The sequence below is a fragment of the Aquila chrysaetos genome, chromosome 10 (genome assembly GCF_900496995.4).
Source record: "Aquila chrysaetos chrysaetos chromosome 10, bAquChr1.4, whole genome shotgun sequence".
Classification (NCBI taxonomy): domain Eukaryota; kingdom Metazoa; phylum Chordata; class Aves; order Accipitriformes; family Accipitridae; genus Aquila; species Aquila chrysaetos.
In genome coordinates this window covers 31,709,414-31,726,988 of record NC_044013.1, presented here as the reverse complement: position 1 = coordinate 31,726,988, position 17,575 = coordinate 31,709,414, and the positions used below count along the sequence as shown (strand labels likewise).

At 42.6% G+C, this 17,575-nt stretch overlaps 1 protein-coding gene across 7 annotated transcripts in view; it reads right to left on the bottom strand.

Annotated features, from left to right (window-relative positions):
* LOC115347096 (S-adenosyl-L-methionine-dependent tRNA 4-demethylwyosine synthase TYW1-like) overlaps window positions 1-17,575 on the bottom strand; it is a 119,395-nt gene that overhangs the window by 63,543 nt on the left and 38,277 nt on the right. For all 7 annotated transcript variants that reach the window (XM_030028063.2, XM_030028061.2, XM_030028062.2 and 4 more), the window contains 3 exons: window positions 15,642-15,694; window positions 12,821-12,939; window positions 1,140-1,249 (listed from right to left, as the gene is read on the bottom strand). In XM_030028063.2, coding sequence (XP_029883923.1) covers window positions 1,140-1,249; window positions 12,821-12,939; window positions 15,642-15,694 — 282 coding nt within the window. The remainder of the gene's footprint in view (window positions 1-1,139; window positions 1,250-12,820; window positions 12,940-15,641; window positions 15,695-17,575) is intronic.

The window sequence follows — 17,575 nt, the reverse complement described above, 5'->3', positions numbered from 1 at the left end:
GTTCAGCACAGGAGCTCCTAGGGAACTGGCTTCCCTGGAGCTGCTAGTCTGAGAGTGCAAGGTGATTCAACCCAGCCACTTGATGAAAATGAAGCTCATGAGGCCATAACTTGAGTTATTTTTCTGCCTATTATATAACTCCAGTGAATGAGACAGAGCAACTCTGCTCTGCTGACAGAAGGGGTTTTTTGCCTGTCATATTTTTAATCCATCAGGTTCCTTCTGTGCACGGCCAACATAAACAAACGGGATCCCAAAATGACAGCCAAGACTAAGGCTCATCTTGCACATTTTATGGATGCTTCATTCCACTCCTGCGGCTCACAGAGCCTCCACCGTCAGTTAGGAAGAGCAGAGTCCTAGACCTGTCCTGCCAAGCTGGCCAGCCCTACCAGCACACAAAGCTGACCTTGGCAGAGTAACCAAGTTTATCACATTTGGGAAAAAAACCCCAACCATCTATTCATAGAGATAGATATAGATACATAATGAATAAATAACGAACTCATAAAGAGTTCCTATAGGAAGCAAAATACAGTACTTTTCAGAGGTGCTGTTTAACTGCAGCTTCAGTCACAAACAGATGTACTGAATAATTCCTGAAAATAGTAATCCCCTGAATGCTACTGCTCACTCGTTAATAAGAAAAATGCAATCTAGAAGTTTCAGAGCTAACATAAAAGCTCCCAGGGGATTAAGGCTGGGCAGTGTATTTCCTGTCAGGTTAGAGTTTGTTTCCTTTTGCCTTCTACCTGCCCTCATTTTTACATAAGAATCAAGATTCCTCATCATCCAGGCCAGCTATTAAAGCTGAAGCGGAAGCCTCCGTGCAAACCGAGGAAAAGGATGACAGCTACCAAGATGCACAACAGGAAACTCCACTCTACTCCCTCACGGCAGTAGTAGATACCCAATGGCTGACTCATGTTCTAATGTCAAAAACAAGGCAGAACATCTCAGAAAACAGTGTGTACCACAAAAGTTTCTTCTCACTTACCCATCTTTCTGATATTATAAATCTCATGCCTCCTTCCCAGCATTTCACAGATGACCAGAACATTTTCATCTATGCTTTGAAGATGCTACTGTTGGTTATCTTCCAAAAGCATCATTAATGGGGAAGAAGTGGGAGAAGTTACCTTTGAATTGCTTGATCATATTCTGATGGTTCTCAATAGCCTCCTGCAAGATCATTTCAGGTTGGTCCATCTTCCATCGCCACTCTGTGCCCACTGGATTTGTATGATGTCTGAAGGAAAAAGAGACAGTTATTCACTATTGTTTGTAACATACATGGAATAACCCATCTGTCGCCTTGGGGACTTTGGCATTGTTTAATAATATTAAAAGCAACAAGAAATTCTCAGTGATATCCTGCTTCTGACACAACTTTCAGATGTCATCTTTGAACACCATTCTCATACCCCTCTGCTTCCAGGCTCTGGTCTCCCCAGAAGGAACAATGGACCTTGCAGTTTATATTCAACTTAACATACCTATTTTGAGTCACAGGTAAAAGGTTTATAAGCTAAAATTATGTTCTGCAGCCAGAAAGACCTCTAAAGAAAGGAAATCTGGTTCTACCTCCTCTTCTGACTACAGCTGCACAAAGAGTTAGAAAAGGAGGGTCCCAAGACATTTTTAGTTCCACTGAGAAGGTACCAACTGGTACCCTGAGAAGGACAGGATTTGTTTCTAACCCAATCTTTGTGTAATGATGTAGTACAGCTGAGGGCAGACTACTTCAAACTATATGAAGAGACTAAGAAGCCTGCAGTATGCTGGAGATGCATTGCTGGTGGATCTGGTTAATCTCCCAGATTTACTCAATAGGGGCTTCTCATCACTTCTGAGATCTGCTAGCTACCGCATTACTGAAACCCAAATGCAAAAAAAAAAAAAAGTTAATTTCTCCAAGTCAAGCAGACTGCAGGATAAAAACCACTGATCTTCCATCTGAGGGACAGCTGGTGTCACATTGGCTTAGGAACCCAACCTTGCCTACCCGGAAAGGACCACTGTACCCATATATAATTTTCTTCAAAAATGGAAAAAGCCTACCCAGACAAATCCACCCAAGCACCTGGAAGATATATGGAATTTCTCTCCATTCCCTATTTCACTAGCATGAGAGGATGTTACAAAGCCATTGTAAGTCACCTGGAAAAAAATGCATCCTGACTAGCAAGTGAAATATTACAAGCAACTGGCATGGCACCCACTATGCTTGCACCTGGACAAACACAACTCAGAGAGAGCCTGTACAAGGGCACAGACGTCTCCCTGGTGAGAGGAATTTCCCACTAACATTACTGCACTTAGACTGGTATCGAACAGGGATAATTCAGCCTTTAAGTATCATCCTAAGAAAATCAACAAATTTCTGTGTTTTCACCTCCTTGTTCTCTCTCCATCTTCTACTGCTTTTTTCCAAAATATGCTACAAAAGTTCCTCCACTTTTCCCCTACCAATTCTACTGCAGTTGATAGAATAATTTATTAATAGAAGAGTAGCATATTTTGCAGTGTCTTTCAAAATAGCACTACTGTATTAATGTAGCTCTGGACAAGAAAACAAGATCAAGCAATATATACTCCTGAAACTCTGTTTTCTGACCAGCTGATCTCTGTTTCCTCTACCACTCTCCATCATCCCTGGAAGTCAGCCATGGAGACGCTGTGAAGTTACCTGCTGTATTCTGCCTCCCAGCTACATGGGCATTAGGACATGATGCCCAGTATTTAACTAAAGGAGAAAAGACAGAGGGAAGCACTTTCTCAGAATGAAGCGACTGGTCCAGTGCTTACTGAAGACAATCGAAAGACTCCCACCGACTTCTCCAAGTGAGAAAGACCTGCAGCTCCACACTTTGACAGTGCTAAAACACACAAATTCTAGACCCAGCATCAATAAAAACAGCCGTTTGGCCCAAACATTTCTTCATCCACTTCAAGGGCAAAGATTCAAATGCTCCTCTCAAACTATTTTACCATCTCAAAGATCCTTTAAGCTAAAACAGCTCTGCTTTTTGAATTTCCCTTTTTTTTTTCTTCTGTCTGCCAACATGGAAAGTTTTCTGAATGCCAACTATAAAAGGCATTTATAAAACTCTTACATGTTTAACTACATAACTTGTAGCTTGTATATTTAATAGGGCAAGTTGGCAGAAAATCAATAGGCTCTTGATGCATGCTGGACAGCTATTAGTGTCTAACAGTGCTTGAATTTTTAACACATTCTAACTGTTTAATAAACATACCAGGTCATGTCTACAAAGCAGCTTATTTGGCAAAAAGCAGTTTCTCTTCAAATACAGGGGAAAAAAGTAATGTCTTGTGGCTGATGAGATTTTTTTCATAGTCCCTGGCACAGACAGAATTTCACTATCACCTTCCCATTCCCCTGCAGGCTCTGTGACCCTCCACATCATCCACCTCACCAGCTACTCAAGTCTTGAGCAGGTAATTGTGCATAGTATTCCTTCCCTTCCCAAAATAACACAAGCAAAAAAAAAAAATCTCACCCAAAGCCACACACACCAGAAAACCCTTATTTTTTTAGAGATTCCAGGTGTGAAACAGGTTTGATTTGATACTTCAGAGACAAGCCATCACTGCCACAGCACCCCACCATCACAGAGCAATGCAAGACTGCACAAAACATGATGGGGAGGTCCCAGTTCACTCCCACTCTCCCCTGGCTAACAAGACTGCCTCCAATCCAGCCTTATTTGCATTCTCATCAGACCTTTGATCTACCAGTATTACTTGCCAGCATTACCAAAGTATCCCTGGCAGTCAATCAAACCTCTGTGAAGAAGGTGTATGCTTCAGTGGGGCAGTGCATCTCCCTCCCTGATCCCTTATGTATTATTTTAATAAATCAGCTTTTGATTTATACCCTCTTAAAATGGTCACTCTCTTCTGTGAGCAATGCTTAGTAGTATGAAGTCTTTCAAGAAACTTTGAGGGAAAACGCAGCACAGGTATAAAGTATCATTTACTCCAGTGATCCACTGACTGATGTTGATGCCTGGTGGGGAACATGAAGGTGAGGAAACACTGGTGGCAGTGATCATGAAAGGACAGAGCACATGGTTCCCAGGAAGGGACAGGAGGGAAAGAGCAGAATAAAAACAAGAGAGTTCAAGAAGCACACTTCAGTGAATCCTGAGAACCAGCAGGTGAGAGCCCAGAGGAGAAGAGTTTAAGGGCAAAGATGTTCAGGAGAACTGGCAGGTTTTTTAAACCTTATTAAGGCAGAAGTGCAAACTGCAGCAATAAAAAGCAAAGATATGAAGTGTAACAAGAAACCAGTCTGGCAGAATCGCAGGCACTTCTGCAACCTTGCGATCCTCCAGCTGAAAATAAAAGGAAGAGCACAAGAATACAGGGTCATAATGGGAAAGGTCAAGGAAAAAAAAAAAAAATAAAAATCAGATGCAACTAGCAAAGGACATACAAAAGGGCTAACAAGAACAACTTTCCCTATAACAATGTGAGGAGTAAGGGGAAGACCAAAAAGCTTGTCCAATGCACAAACAAACAATGTTTAATGTTTCTCCATGATGACAAGAAACCTGTTTGCACCTTTTCTTCTGCTTTCTCCTGACGGCAATGGGAAGAGCACAAATTGGACGAGAAAGAGGACAGGTTAGAGATATTTAATCTAAACAAAACTTTTTCACTAGGATGGTTAAACTCACCCTAGAACATGTTGGATGAATTGGCTGACAGTATCAGTCACTAGTAATAAGCTGAAAGTTTGTGAGTAGCATGTAAAAGTGATTTAAAACATACCAGAAAAACGCAAATGCAATAGCCACTTTAGCAGGAGCCAAAGATTTCTATACCAGCCCCTTTTAACTTCCAGTTCCTCAGGACATACTGGATTAAATAAGTGTTTGTGAGCCCCAGAACACAGCACTGAGATAGGTAACAGCCAACATGAACCCACTGAGAACCTTCCATGCCAAGACCACCTTGTAGGTGGTCCTTGTAGGCAAAGGGAAAGGAGAAGAGGTTGAGCTTTTGACACCATCTTACCCAATATTCTCATAATCTGCCCAAAGAAACGCTCTGTAAGCAGCACTGTTTTGTAAGACAGCACAAATCAGGGTAGAAAACTTGAATCAAAGATTAGTTATCACTGGTTCAGTAGGACACTAGATCTATCCAAAAGGCATCTGCAGGGTTGTGTCCTGAACTGGTCCTATTTAGCAGCTCCCAAGAGTTGAATGATGGCTCAAGAGGCAGGCTTACCACATCTGAGGTAGAACCAACCTGGCTGGAGATGCAAACTCAGGGAGGACAAAGTGCAATTAAAAAGATCACCACGTCAATGGTATTACATAGTCATAATTCGCATTTGACTGCAAAATGCCTTCTGGCAGGGACAAAGTAAAGACTTCAAGTCTCTCAGATTTACTTTCTACAAAATCAGATGACACTCACTTCAAAAAGAAAAAGAAAGAGAAGTTTTGATAGGAACAACAATTAAAAAATCCCTACCTAGACTGCTGTCTGAGGAGGAACACAATGTTTCTATATGAATTTCCTGTTAAATAACAGACAACTATTTCTCACGTTGCTCTCAGCAATCTTTTGTTAGCTGTAGGAATGAGAAAAATAATGTTTTGTTACAAATAAATTCAGGAAGAGAAAAAAGCTTTTCAAAAGGCATGGAATTATTCCTAAATGCTGATATATTTAAACCATTTTAATGAAGAAAAAAAATCAGGGGAATAAGGCTGAAGTCAAATGTTTGGCTATCTTAACATCCAAAGAAAACTCTCATTTTTAAAATGACAAAATATTCAGTATTTTCAAAAGAAAATTTGGACTTTTTTCATGTTTTAAAATCAACTTAAATAAAAAGATTTTTCAGAAACAGGTGAAAAAGCCCAAAATGAATTGATGAATTTTAGATTAAACAAAATAAATCAACCTGTAACTTCTACATTTTCACTAGGAGTGCATTGCAGCTCACTAACTTCCTAAGGTTTTTCAAATCAGCTGTTCCATCAGAATAAATTTAGTCTTCTCCTTGTAAGATTATTTGGTCATATTACCACACCTGGCAGCAACTCATGATCGTACCAATAGTGAGGACTTTAGGTTAGTTTTGCCAGTTCCTCTGAACAGAGAGGGGACTGAACTTCAGAAGATTTTTAGAAGAACCCACTTCTGGTACTGGCACTAGTACTCGGCCCTGGTGAGGCCACACGTCAAATACTGTGTTCAGTTTTGGGCCCCTCACTACAAGAAAGACATTGAGGTGCTGGAGCACATCCAAAGAAGGGCAAAGCTAGTGAAGGGTCTAGAGAGCAAGACTTATGAGGACCAGCTGAGGGAACTGGGGTTGTTTAGCCTGGAGAAAAGGAGGCTGAGGGGAGACCTTATCGCTCTCTACAGCTACATGAAAAGAGGTTGTAGCAAGGTGGGTGTTGGTCCCTTTTCCCAGGTAACAAGTGACAGGACAAGTAGAAATGGCCTCAAGTTGTGCCAGAAGAGGCTTAAATTGGATATTAGGAAAATAGGAAAAATTTCTTCACTGAAAGGGTTGTCAGGCTGCTCAGGGAAGTGGTGGAGTCACCATCCCTGGAGGTATTTAAAAAACACGTAGATGCGGCACTTAGGGGCATGGTTAGTGGTGGACTTGGCAGCATTAGGTTTACCGTTGGACTCAATGATCTTAAAGGTCTTCTCCAACCTAAATGATTCTATTATTCTTTTCTAACTCACACTTCTGAAATCTTAAGGATGGAGGATGCTCCATGCTGAAAAACTACATCCCAACTCTAAGAAATGCTCACTTTCTTTAAAAGCACAGTTTCTAGAAAGGCAGGCAATGCTGAGCACCTCCCAGAAGCCTGCCCTGTGCTTGTGTCAACATATTTCATTCCTTCCCAGCAGAACCACGCTCAGCAGTCTCAAAGACTATTTCAAAACTAACCTGAATGTCAAGATGTACAAATTTGCTTTCAAAGCCAATAATCACTCCATCATGTTACTCCTTACTGTAAGTGGGTACCAAGTCACCAACCACCTGCAGTAACTATCAAGACACGTGTGAGCATTTCATAGCCAATAATCTGCTTATTTTCACTACTGATGCCATAAATATGTAAACTAATAATGACAACTACAGAAGCATTCAGCAAGTCCAAGACCAGGAAAATGCACACTGCTATAAGATGAAAAGCACAGATTTCAATCCCAGTAAGTTGCTGGCACAGTACTTCTTCCTATCATAAGCCTTTTGCATAACAGGAACGAAAACACTGCCCACTGCACAGCGTACGCTGGGAATTCTCACACGGCAGATACTACTTTGGGGACTAAGTGCATTTACAGCAACCTTACCCCGACACTTCTGTGCCTGACTTGGCAAAATAGTGTCTAACTAATACTGAGAGCCACCCTGAGCACCACACCCTTTTGCACAGTACTGAGCAACTGATGCAACCCCATCCTGCGTAAACTTCAAGCACCAACAGCACTGCCAGCATCTCAGCAAAGTGCCAATGCTTCTGCGAGCTGGCACATATGCACCCAGACAAGACAGTCACCAGGGTCTGCTCCCATCTGACCTGATGGACCACATCAACATTTTCTCCTAGAAATGCCTCACATTATTACAGTGCTGGCAGAGCAGCAGATAAAGGCACCAAGACTTTTTTTTTTTTTTTTTTTTTTTAAAACATTGACAGGGCATGAACTAGGTATATTTTATGATGTCCTGCCCCCCACCCCATTTATATGGTTATTTCAAGAGCTCCTGGAAGACAGACAGGCCCAAAGGTCAACAAACCAGTGAAGAATTAAATCTGAAGGAAACAATGAACATGGGCCACAATATATTAATTCTGTAAACAAAAAATAACCAACTTGAAACACTGAGAGAAGAGAGTATTAACTTAGCGGAACAAGGACTGGTGGCTGTAGATGCAAGGAGACTCTCCGAGCTTTCAGGCTCAGGTTCCAAGTTTTACAAACCTGCAGTGTCAACTCCTTTGGTATCATAATATTTCACATTTCCATGAAGAATTTCGCCTCTGGAGTCAAGTTACTTAATGAGAAGAAGCTTTTGTTTTCATCTGTTTTCTTCTTAATTTTTTAATGACCTTATTAAGTACCTCTCCTATGAGAGATTTTGAATTTTAATCTCTTCATTTTGCTGGGCTTACTATGATCACTGGCTTTTGGCTGCACACTTATTTAGATTGTGTGACCAGAACTTCTGCTGTTGCCTACTGTACAAGGTAAAGCTGAAGTGTTCAAGTACAGGTATAAACATCATAAAGTTACAGAAGAAGAAACATGAACCAATTTCTTTACAGGATATTTCACTCTGGTTTGCCTCCTCCTCAGATGCAAAAATAATAAACCCTATTAATTTAAATCTTATTTAGCTGTTCCATCTCTCCACAATAATTCATTGGGCTTTAGATACTCAGCCAGAAAACATAATCAAATCAGGTTTGCCTGGTGCCACGATACAGTGTCAGAAAGCCTCAGTCCCCACACTTGCTTTAATTGATTAAAAGATTCGGTCACTTACACATTTCCATTTAGACAATTAAGCTAAAGAGACACTACAAACACAGCAAGACCAGCTGAGAGCAATAATGGATAGTGATAGACTATTTTTGTAGGGAGAATTATGACTTAGGGATGTTGCAGTAATTAAGGGGTTGGTTCTCCCCCTCCATGCTCTTGATGCAACAGCCTCAGGAGTTCAACACAGCATGATTGCTTCCTTGCAGGGGGAACACCATACAAATGAACAATCTGCTTTTCCTGTCCTCCCAAGAAGCTGCCACATTATAAACCTGCATCACCAAACTCTAAGCCAGCTCTCTGAAGGGGAGAAGCAGGGAAGTATGAGCCAGCGGTCACATCAGTAAGGCGTCCTGGCAGGCTTGATATCTCCCAGGGACATACCGCTTCCATGGACAAGGAGGAGAAGGAAGGTCTCCAGTGCAGTCGAGGTCCATCTTTTACAAAAAACTCTAACTTTGAGTGTGTTTGGCTGCTGGCTCCACCCATGATTCCTGGTTCGGGGCCAAAATGTGTCAGTCACAACCAGCCAACTACAATGACATCCAGTTCCCAGGGAAAGTGGCTAAACTACAGCATTTCTTGCCAAAGTGAGGAAGAGAGAACAAACAGGCTCCTTGGCCTTTTCCTCAGTGATCCTGGGAAAGCTGTGGTGGTTATGCAGTTGGAAACATTGGCAGACTCTACAAATGCCAGAATCCTGAAAGAAGAGATCAAGAAAAAAAAGAATCACAGCAGCCTTATCTGCAACTTAGTGTGCAGAGCTGCATGACAAGACCAGCAAGGCATAAAACCTGTATTAAAAACATTTTGCCAACAGTAGATCAAGATGGTAACTACTAATAAGAAGGTAACATGTTTATCCTGCGCAGCCACCGGTGACTGCAATTCTACATTTAATCTCACATGATTAAGAATCTGCAAGGCATGGTGGGTTTAAAATAAAAAGTGTATAGATAGCCCTGGCTGCACGGTTTGTGAATTGTGCTGACATGCAATCAGTAAGGAGGAGAGTGTGTACAGAAATCTCTTCTTCCTACACCAAATTAACCTGACCAGCACAGCTCACAGCCACACAAAGGCTGTAGCAGCCCAAGCACAGGGTCTGAAAAAGCAACCAAAGTGAAGAAAGCTGCTTTCAGCAGCAGTTCTGGTTTATGTCAAGCTTAAGGTGTACATAAAGTGAGCCTTGGGATGGGTCTCAAACTGAGCCTTAAGCCTTCCAACTCAATAGAGGTCTGAGAAGACAGACAGCTGCAGTCCATATGGAAGAGTCAAACAACTGCAACCCATTTCAACCACTGAAGGTAAATAAATGAGAACATTTTTCAGCACAGCCCCATGGAAAGCTGTTTCCTTGCATTCAGGTTGTTAACATTAGTAAAATAAGCATTCTAGCACTCGTTATCATTAGGGCTACTGTTTCCAGGATTCCTCTTAAAAGTGACAAATGACATTTACAGGGTGATGAGTTAGAGGCATGTGGAATGTATCACATGTGGCGATTTATCCCAATTACTGCACTTTTTAATTTACACTTGATTTCCCTGACTCAGTCCCATACTCAGGACACAGGCTGCGGCTGCTAGGAAATACTGAGTTGGGTCATTTGGAAAGGGAACAATGTTAAATGGTCTGCCATGCAATACTAGGAACAAAATGCTTCATTCTGACGATGTTATTGCTTTCTATTTGCTGTTTATGATGTACCTTCTGCGTAGGGACAGAAGGACAATAACAGGCATGCCAATCGTCTTCCTACCAGTACAGTCACCACTGCAGAACTAAATGCACCAATGCTAGCTAATACATTAAAAAAAAAAAAAAAAAAAGACAAGCAGTACATTTTTCTTCCCAGTCATTATATTGCTCTGACGAAAAGCAGCAAAACTTGCACATTGAACATGCCATTTGCTGGGTCCTTTCAAGCCAGGATATCATAGAATCATTGAATGGTTTGGGTTGGAAGAGACTTCAAAGATGTCTAGTTCCAACTCCCCTCCCATAAGCAGGGACACCTTCCACTAGACCAGGTTGCTCAAAGCCCCATCCAACCTGGCACTGAACACTTCCAGGGAGGGGGCATCCACAGCTTCTCTGAGCAACCTGTTCCAGTGCCTCACCACCCTCATAGTGAAGAATTTCTTATACCTAATCTAAATCCACCCTCTTTCAGTTTAAAGCCATTATCCCTTGTCCTATCACTACATGCACTTGGAAAAAGTCCCTCTCCAGCTTTCCTGTAGGTCCCCTTTAGGTACTAGAAGGCTGCTATAAGGTGTCCCCAGAGCCTTCTCTTCTCCAGGCTGAACAACCCCAATTCTCTCAGCCTGCCTTCATAAGAGAGGTGTTCCAGCCCTCTGATCATCTTCATGGCCCTCCTCTGGCCTCACTCCAACAGGTCCATGTCCTTCTTATGTTGGGGGCCCCAGAGCTGAATGCAGTACTCCATGTGGAGTCTCATGAGAGCAGAGTAGAGGGGCAGAATCACCTCCCTCGACCTGCTGGCCACACTTCTTTTGATGCAGCCCAGGATACGGTTGGCTTTCTGGACTGCAAGCACACACTGCCAGGTCATGTTGAACTTCCTGTCAACAAACACCCATAAGTCCTCCTCCTCAGGGCTGCTCTCAATCCATTTTCCACCCAGCCTGTATTTGCGCTTGGGATTGCCCCAACCCATGTGCAGGACCTTGCACTTGGCCTTGATGAACTTCATGAGGTTTGCACAGGCCCCGCTCTCAAGCCTGTCAAGGTCCCTCTGCATGGCATCCCTTCCCTCCAGCGTGTTGACTGCACCACACAGCTTGGTGTTGTTGGCAAACTTGCTGAGGGTGCACTCAATCCCACTGTCCATGTTGCCAACAAAGATGTTAAACAGTGCCAGTCCCAATTCCGACCTCTGAGGAACACCACTCAATGAAAGCCCATCAAGAGCACCAATTAACATTTTTTAATAGACTCCCAATTGCAAACTTAACAGGATGACCAGTGTCTAACGCTTATACTTAACACTAACATGAGAGAGAGCTCCAAAGTGCCTTCAAAATTATAGCAGTCCTTTTGCACTGATGCTGTCATTTAAATATTCTCATGAAATATTTGCATTATTAAAACTTGAAGACTATGAAAGACTGAAAGTGGTACTCAGAGGAATTTGGCTGGTTTTGCATGGAAATATTGGGATGTTGAACACCCAGGCTTAGGGATGGAATGAGTGTTATTGGCAGCCAGCCCCCTGGGATAGCCATAAATACCAAAGGAAGCACTGCCCCCATGGTTTGAATTAGCTAGCAAGGTAGAAGACAAGAGCTCAAAGAATAACCTCTACATCCTCCCACCCAGTACACTTCCACATCACTGCTTTTATTTCTGCTGAGCCTCTCATTTTCTCTCATTCTGCACTCCCCCAGCCTAGCAAAAACCTCCCTCGGAAACCCAAGCATTTCGGTGAGTAAGCAGTGTTAGAGCAGCTCACAGTTCAGATCCAGGCAAAGCTCATTTCCTTTAGAGAATTAACAACAAAGTAATTCTGCTAAGATAAGGGGTCACTTTACTGACTAAAATGGAAAGTCATTTATTAGCTACTGTTTTAGAAAGGCAACAGTTACTAAGTCATCACTTTTCACTCATTGAGAACGCAACTGAATTGGTGGGGGTGAAGGTACTTTAAATAAGAAAAATGGTCCAATTTCAAAACAAAGATACTGACATTGCTTAGTGCCTTGGTGGCTTTGCACAACAAGAGCCAGCCCACGTTCTCCAGAGCATCAGGAGCCATTGGGAGTCCCAGACAGTGATCTCCAGAAGGAACCAAACCTATACCAAGTGCTTGGCACAAGCAGCAATGGGAATTGCAGGGCAGTAGATGGAGAGGTGTCTGTCTCCTGCCTCCCTGATTCCTCATTCCACCTGTCCTCAGCTAGTCTGAACTCGCTGGGGCCCAAGACGTGGCTGCACAGGACTCAGCTTTAAAGGAGGCGGCACTGGGGAGCCCTCAGATCATCTTCAGCCTCTGAGATGTGAAGCCCACCCACCCAGCTCACCTACCATCCCTGACCTACAGACTCTGCAGCTCTCAGAAGGGGAGGAGTACAGGCGGGAAGGGGGAGGAACACTGCTCCCTTCCAAACACTTCCTCCCCCAATTTCCAAGTGAAAAGGGCACACAAGTAACACTGCCCTAGGTTTGAGGAACAGGACAGGGACAGAGTAGAACAGAGTCCCTATCCCAAAGTAAAACTGCATCAGTATTTTACCTCCAGCAAAAGACGCATTTGTTTGCGCAAGCCAGGCTCGGCGTGGCCTCCATGCAGCGGTGGCTCTCAATTCCATAAAACGTGTGTTTATAGCAGCCTCCTCGGCCTCGAAGCATCGACTAACAGCAGAGAAAGACACATACAAACACCAAGAAAGTTAAAACACACCATCTGTAACCAAACTGGGTGCAAAGGTTTAAAATCTGCTCCCTGGGCATATTTGCAGTTTTCAGTCACTAGTAACTTCCGTGTTCAAAGTCACCTGTGACAGACATTGAAAGCAAGGTCACAGCTGCAGAGCAGATCAAAATAATGATGACAGAAGCAGTCTGTTTGAAGAAATTCATAGCACACAGATCAGGGTATAGTGTGACTGTTTATATACACCCTTACAGAAAAAAGGCATTTATGATGTCAAATTTACAACTGTTGTAGAGGAGAGAGACTTTAACATAATCGATAACTTCTCAGTTGCAACACCACAGCATAACAATGTGCTTTACTGAAGCTTTTAACTGAATCAGCCCACAAAAGAAAGCAGGTGAAGCCACTTAAGCTGCAAGAAATATTATTGTTACTCTTTAGTGAGCTTTTACAAGGATCAATTTCAAGGCTGCCCTACTGAACACTCAATTCTTTTCATTTGTCTAGTAGAGTATTTCTTCTAGCACTAAATTAAATAAATACCCTGACCTTATAAACCCTCATTCACACCAGTCAGCAGCTCCAGTGGGACACTGCACTTTCCTTCACAGCAGAACCACAGCAGCCTTCCCATTGGGATTTAACTCCTATTTAGCATGCAAGTTGCTTAGAGCAAAGACTGTCTTTCATTATCTCAGTTAAATAATAATAAATGAGAATGAATCTTTACTACTCTCAAGAGAAAATTTGAAATATGACATAGTAACTTTTAATCTACCTTCCTCTACCTGAAAAGTCCTGGTGATCCACAAGAAAGTCTCCACAGAGTAGCGGGGAAAGAATATACAGGTAACCCCTAACATATGCACAGCCTTGTTATACGGTTGGAAGATTAAACAAATTGGAAAATACTGTTTATTCTACCCGTTCCTCAAAACAATAGAGATGTCAGGAGATTCACAAATTCTAGGAGAGCAAGTTATATTTTGGATTTCCTAAGACAGGCAAATCAACAGACTCTTCCTAAAATTTACAGGTTTTATGCTCTATTCCAGAATATGACAGAACACAATCATTTAAATCTGAGATATCACTATGAAATTCTACTTAATACTAATCCTTCTAGCCCTCCTCCTGCTTTCCACTGATACAAATCTCAAACAAGCCTCCTAAAGATACTCACATATTGGTGTGAATCTGAGTCAAAGCCACTGCCTGTAACCAATTCCAGCTCAATTTATTAGAACACTTTACATTCAATTCCTGCTTAAGCTAAAAATAGATGGTCCTATCTAAGCACACAGGGCTGCTATTTATTTTGTGAAATGGCTTTACAGTGCTGCATTAAATTCTGGTTCTTTAATAAAAATAGGTTCTCTGGTCTTCTCTCTCAGTCACAGCATTGATGAAGTTTGACAAGTTTTTCTTTAAAGGTTTCATGGCCTTCTCTGACACTAAAAATGACAGGAGAGAGAAATATTTGTAAGAATAAACAGCAGAAGCATCAGTGGCATCAGTATATCTCACAGATATTCATGACAATACAGCAGTGGGCTCTTTAAACCATTCACGAGAACAAGTCTTTTGATGAAACACTTCATTGATACCAGGCATTTCAATAAGAAAACCTCGCTGCAGCCACCCACTTTGGTGATTGCCATTCAAAGAGCTCATTTCAAAAATAAACAAAGTTAATCATGCAGCAAAAGAGAGCTGAGAGACCAAGGAACTGATCACTGCCACAGCGCAAGAATTACAGATGTGCTGGCATTTTAATGAGGTGATGATTCCCATAGTTTATCACCCCATGAATGCTGAAGGCTTTAGTATGTTATATCAGTGTTACTCCCCAAATGTATAACACTATTGACCAGCTTCCAACTTCTGGGCTTCTCAGGCACCTGCAAAGGACAGACGAAACAACAAACATACTGAAGTGGCTGAAGTTTGTTCTACAGGGCTCTGTGCCCCTGCTGGGAACATTTTTAAGTCTGCGAACTACTTGAAAAGCTACTAGCTTACATAGCCTACAATACACAACTGCAGAGCTTGGACGATTACTTTTTTCATATGGATGTGTACATACACACACACAGACATATTACACACAACTATATACATACACACACACACTCCCACACAGTAATTTTTAAAAAGTCTTAGCATTCACAAGTGACAGTTACCTCGCTATCTGAATCTTACTTGACAAATGCTGAAAACCAGTGGAGGAGCACTGTCTGTCACAAACCAGGTATATCAGTCACAGAACAACAGGTTCAAATGCCCTTGTGTGCCCATTCAAGTGTAATGACGGACTGTGTTATCTTTGTTTCAGAAGACCTCACACTGGTGAAGTAACTTTCCCACTTTTCTCTGCGGTGTTCTGTTCCTGCCATATATTTCAGCAGGCAGGAGATATTTTAGCAGACAGCAGAATAACAGGAAAAACAACAGAAAGTGATGTTCGCAGCTCTTTGCCATGGTCGCATTCTCACTTCTCGCAGTGGGATTTTAATAGCTTGAAATGCAGAACTACAGCTTGGAAGATGAAATTTGTTTTCATTCAAGTAATATCACATTTTTAAAGGATATTTAATCTGGAAATTGTAATACCTGAATAAGTCTCTAGCTTTTTGTTGTTGTTGTTTATAAAATGAGAAAAGAAAAGAGAGCATACCTTTGTCCATCGGCAGAGCTTCACCCCAGAATGACTTCCAATCAGTTTGTAACCTGAAAATAAACAAACAAACAAATCAAACAATTCATTTTAACCTGCAGTAATTGATACACAAAACATACCAACTGGTACACAAAATTATTAAGCATCACAGTCTCAATCCTGCTCCTCCCCATTGGCCCAAAGGTGACACTACCAAGATGATGTCAGTGCCCACCCACAGCACCCTCCATTTGATTCTGGGAGCCTGCACATCAGTGCAAAGGCCATGGCCACCCAAGGGACTTCAGCCAACTTGAAACAGTTTCTCTTAATGGGAGATTTATTTATATTGCTCAGTCTTGTTTGAAACAACAGGGGGTGGCCAGAAGACTTCATATAACAGGATGGCAGACTAACAGGTCTAGCCCAGCGATGTGGGACATCTCACTGACCCCAAGGGACAGCACTTGGGTGGGAGCAGGACAGGTACCCAGAAGCATCTCCCTGGCCCTAAGCCATCAACATAGAACAGACTCTTCCCCAAAACCAAGGAGACCTAATTCCCACTGCTCCTTAGCAGGTCTGACCCAGCCTGGAGGACAACATCTGATTCACAGTGCAGCTGCAAGGGCAGAGGAAGAGAACTGAAATGCAGGGCTCAGCTTGAACCCAAACTTCACAGGTTCACCAGTTCCATCTCCGCTAGCTGTGGTGGAGCCACAGTGAGGGAGCCACTCCTCCGTACCCAGGGCAAAGCTGATTTCACATCACTTCCCCGCTCCCCAGCCAAGATCAACACAATTTCATTTAAATTTATTGGTCCAGGAGGATTAATTCCACAACGTTTGTTAAGCACCAAGTACTATTATTACCTAAACTGCTTGAGTTGGGTTATTTTCCTCTTTGAAAAAAGTACTTAAAGACCAATATATCTGAAGGATTAAAAGTCACTTCAAAATCAGCATAAAAATAAGAGGGATTTGAGAAGCCTCACTGTGTCATTCACACAGTAACATTTATACGTCAATGGCCTGGTTGTCCCCAAACCCAGCACGTCTCAACTAGCTGCTTTAGGCTGATGTTTATATTAACACTTTCAAGGGAAAAACCCTGAAATTTTAGGTATCAAGTCTCTTTCCTGCCAACCAGCACAAACTTAACAGGGAAAAAAGCCTTCTGCTCAGCAGAAGAACTGGCCTTCACCTCCTACAACAAAAAGTAGCACAATTACCCTGCCCTGCTCATTTGTCACCATGCATCTTTTGCACAGCAAGATCCTAGGGGAATGCAACTGCACCTCAGAGTCCCACACACCTCCAAGGACACCAGACCAGCCAGGAACTACAGTGACAGCAGATGTCACAACAGCTGCACCAGCTAAAAGTTAAACTGTGTGGAGACACACATGGCCAATGAGGAATCACACAGCATCGTGCTGTAGTTACTCTGTCACTTAAACCCAGCAGAGATCTGCCCAGTTTCCTCTTTCTTCTTGACCTCACGTTTGCTCCTGTCACCTTGTGCTGGCTCTAACCTTACTGTGGGGTTAGGACATATGCGATTTTAGCCTGATCAGCTTCCCAAGGTGACTCGCCAGGAGACCGTACGAACACGGGCCAGCGCAGGGGAGGTGGGTGGCAGGAGCAGGCAGTGGGGATACCCTGTTAGATGGCAAAGGGGCCAATTGCCAGATTAAGTGAGGCTTTGGGGACTTCAATATCAGGCTGCTCCTGTGTCCTGAGCTCCCTCTGTCCCTCCAGCTCTGTGGGAATGAAGAATATTTCAACATTTTCCTCCCTAAATGAACAACCTCCAATACAGCAAGGAAGAAAGAACTGCTGTAAGCCAAAAAACCTTGGTATTTCACATGGCAGATCATCCAGTCTTTTCCTGGAGAAAGACATCAGTGTAACCCTGATCAGCACTTCTAACATAGAACTGATAGCCTGTAA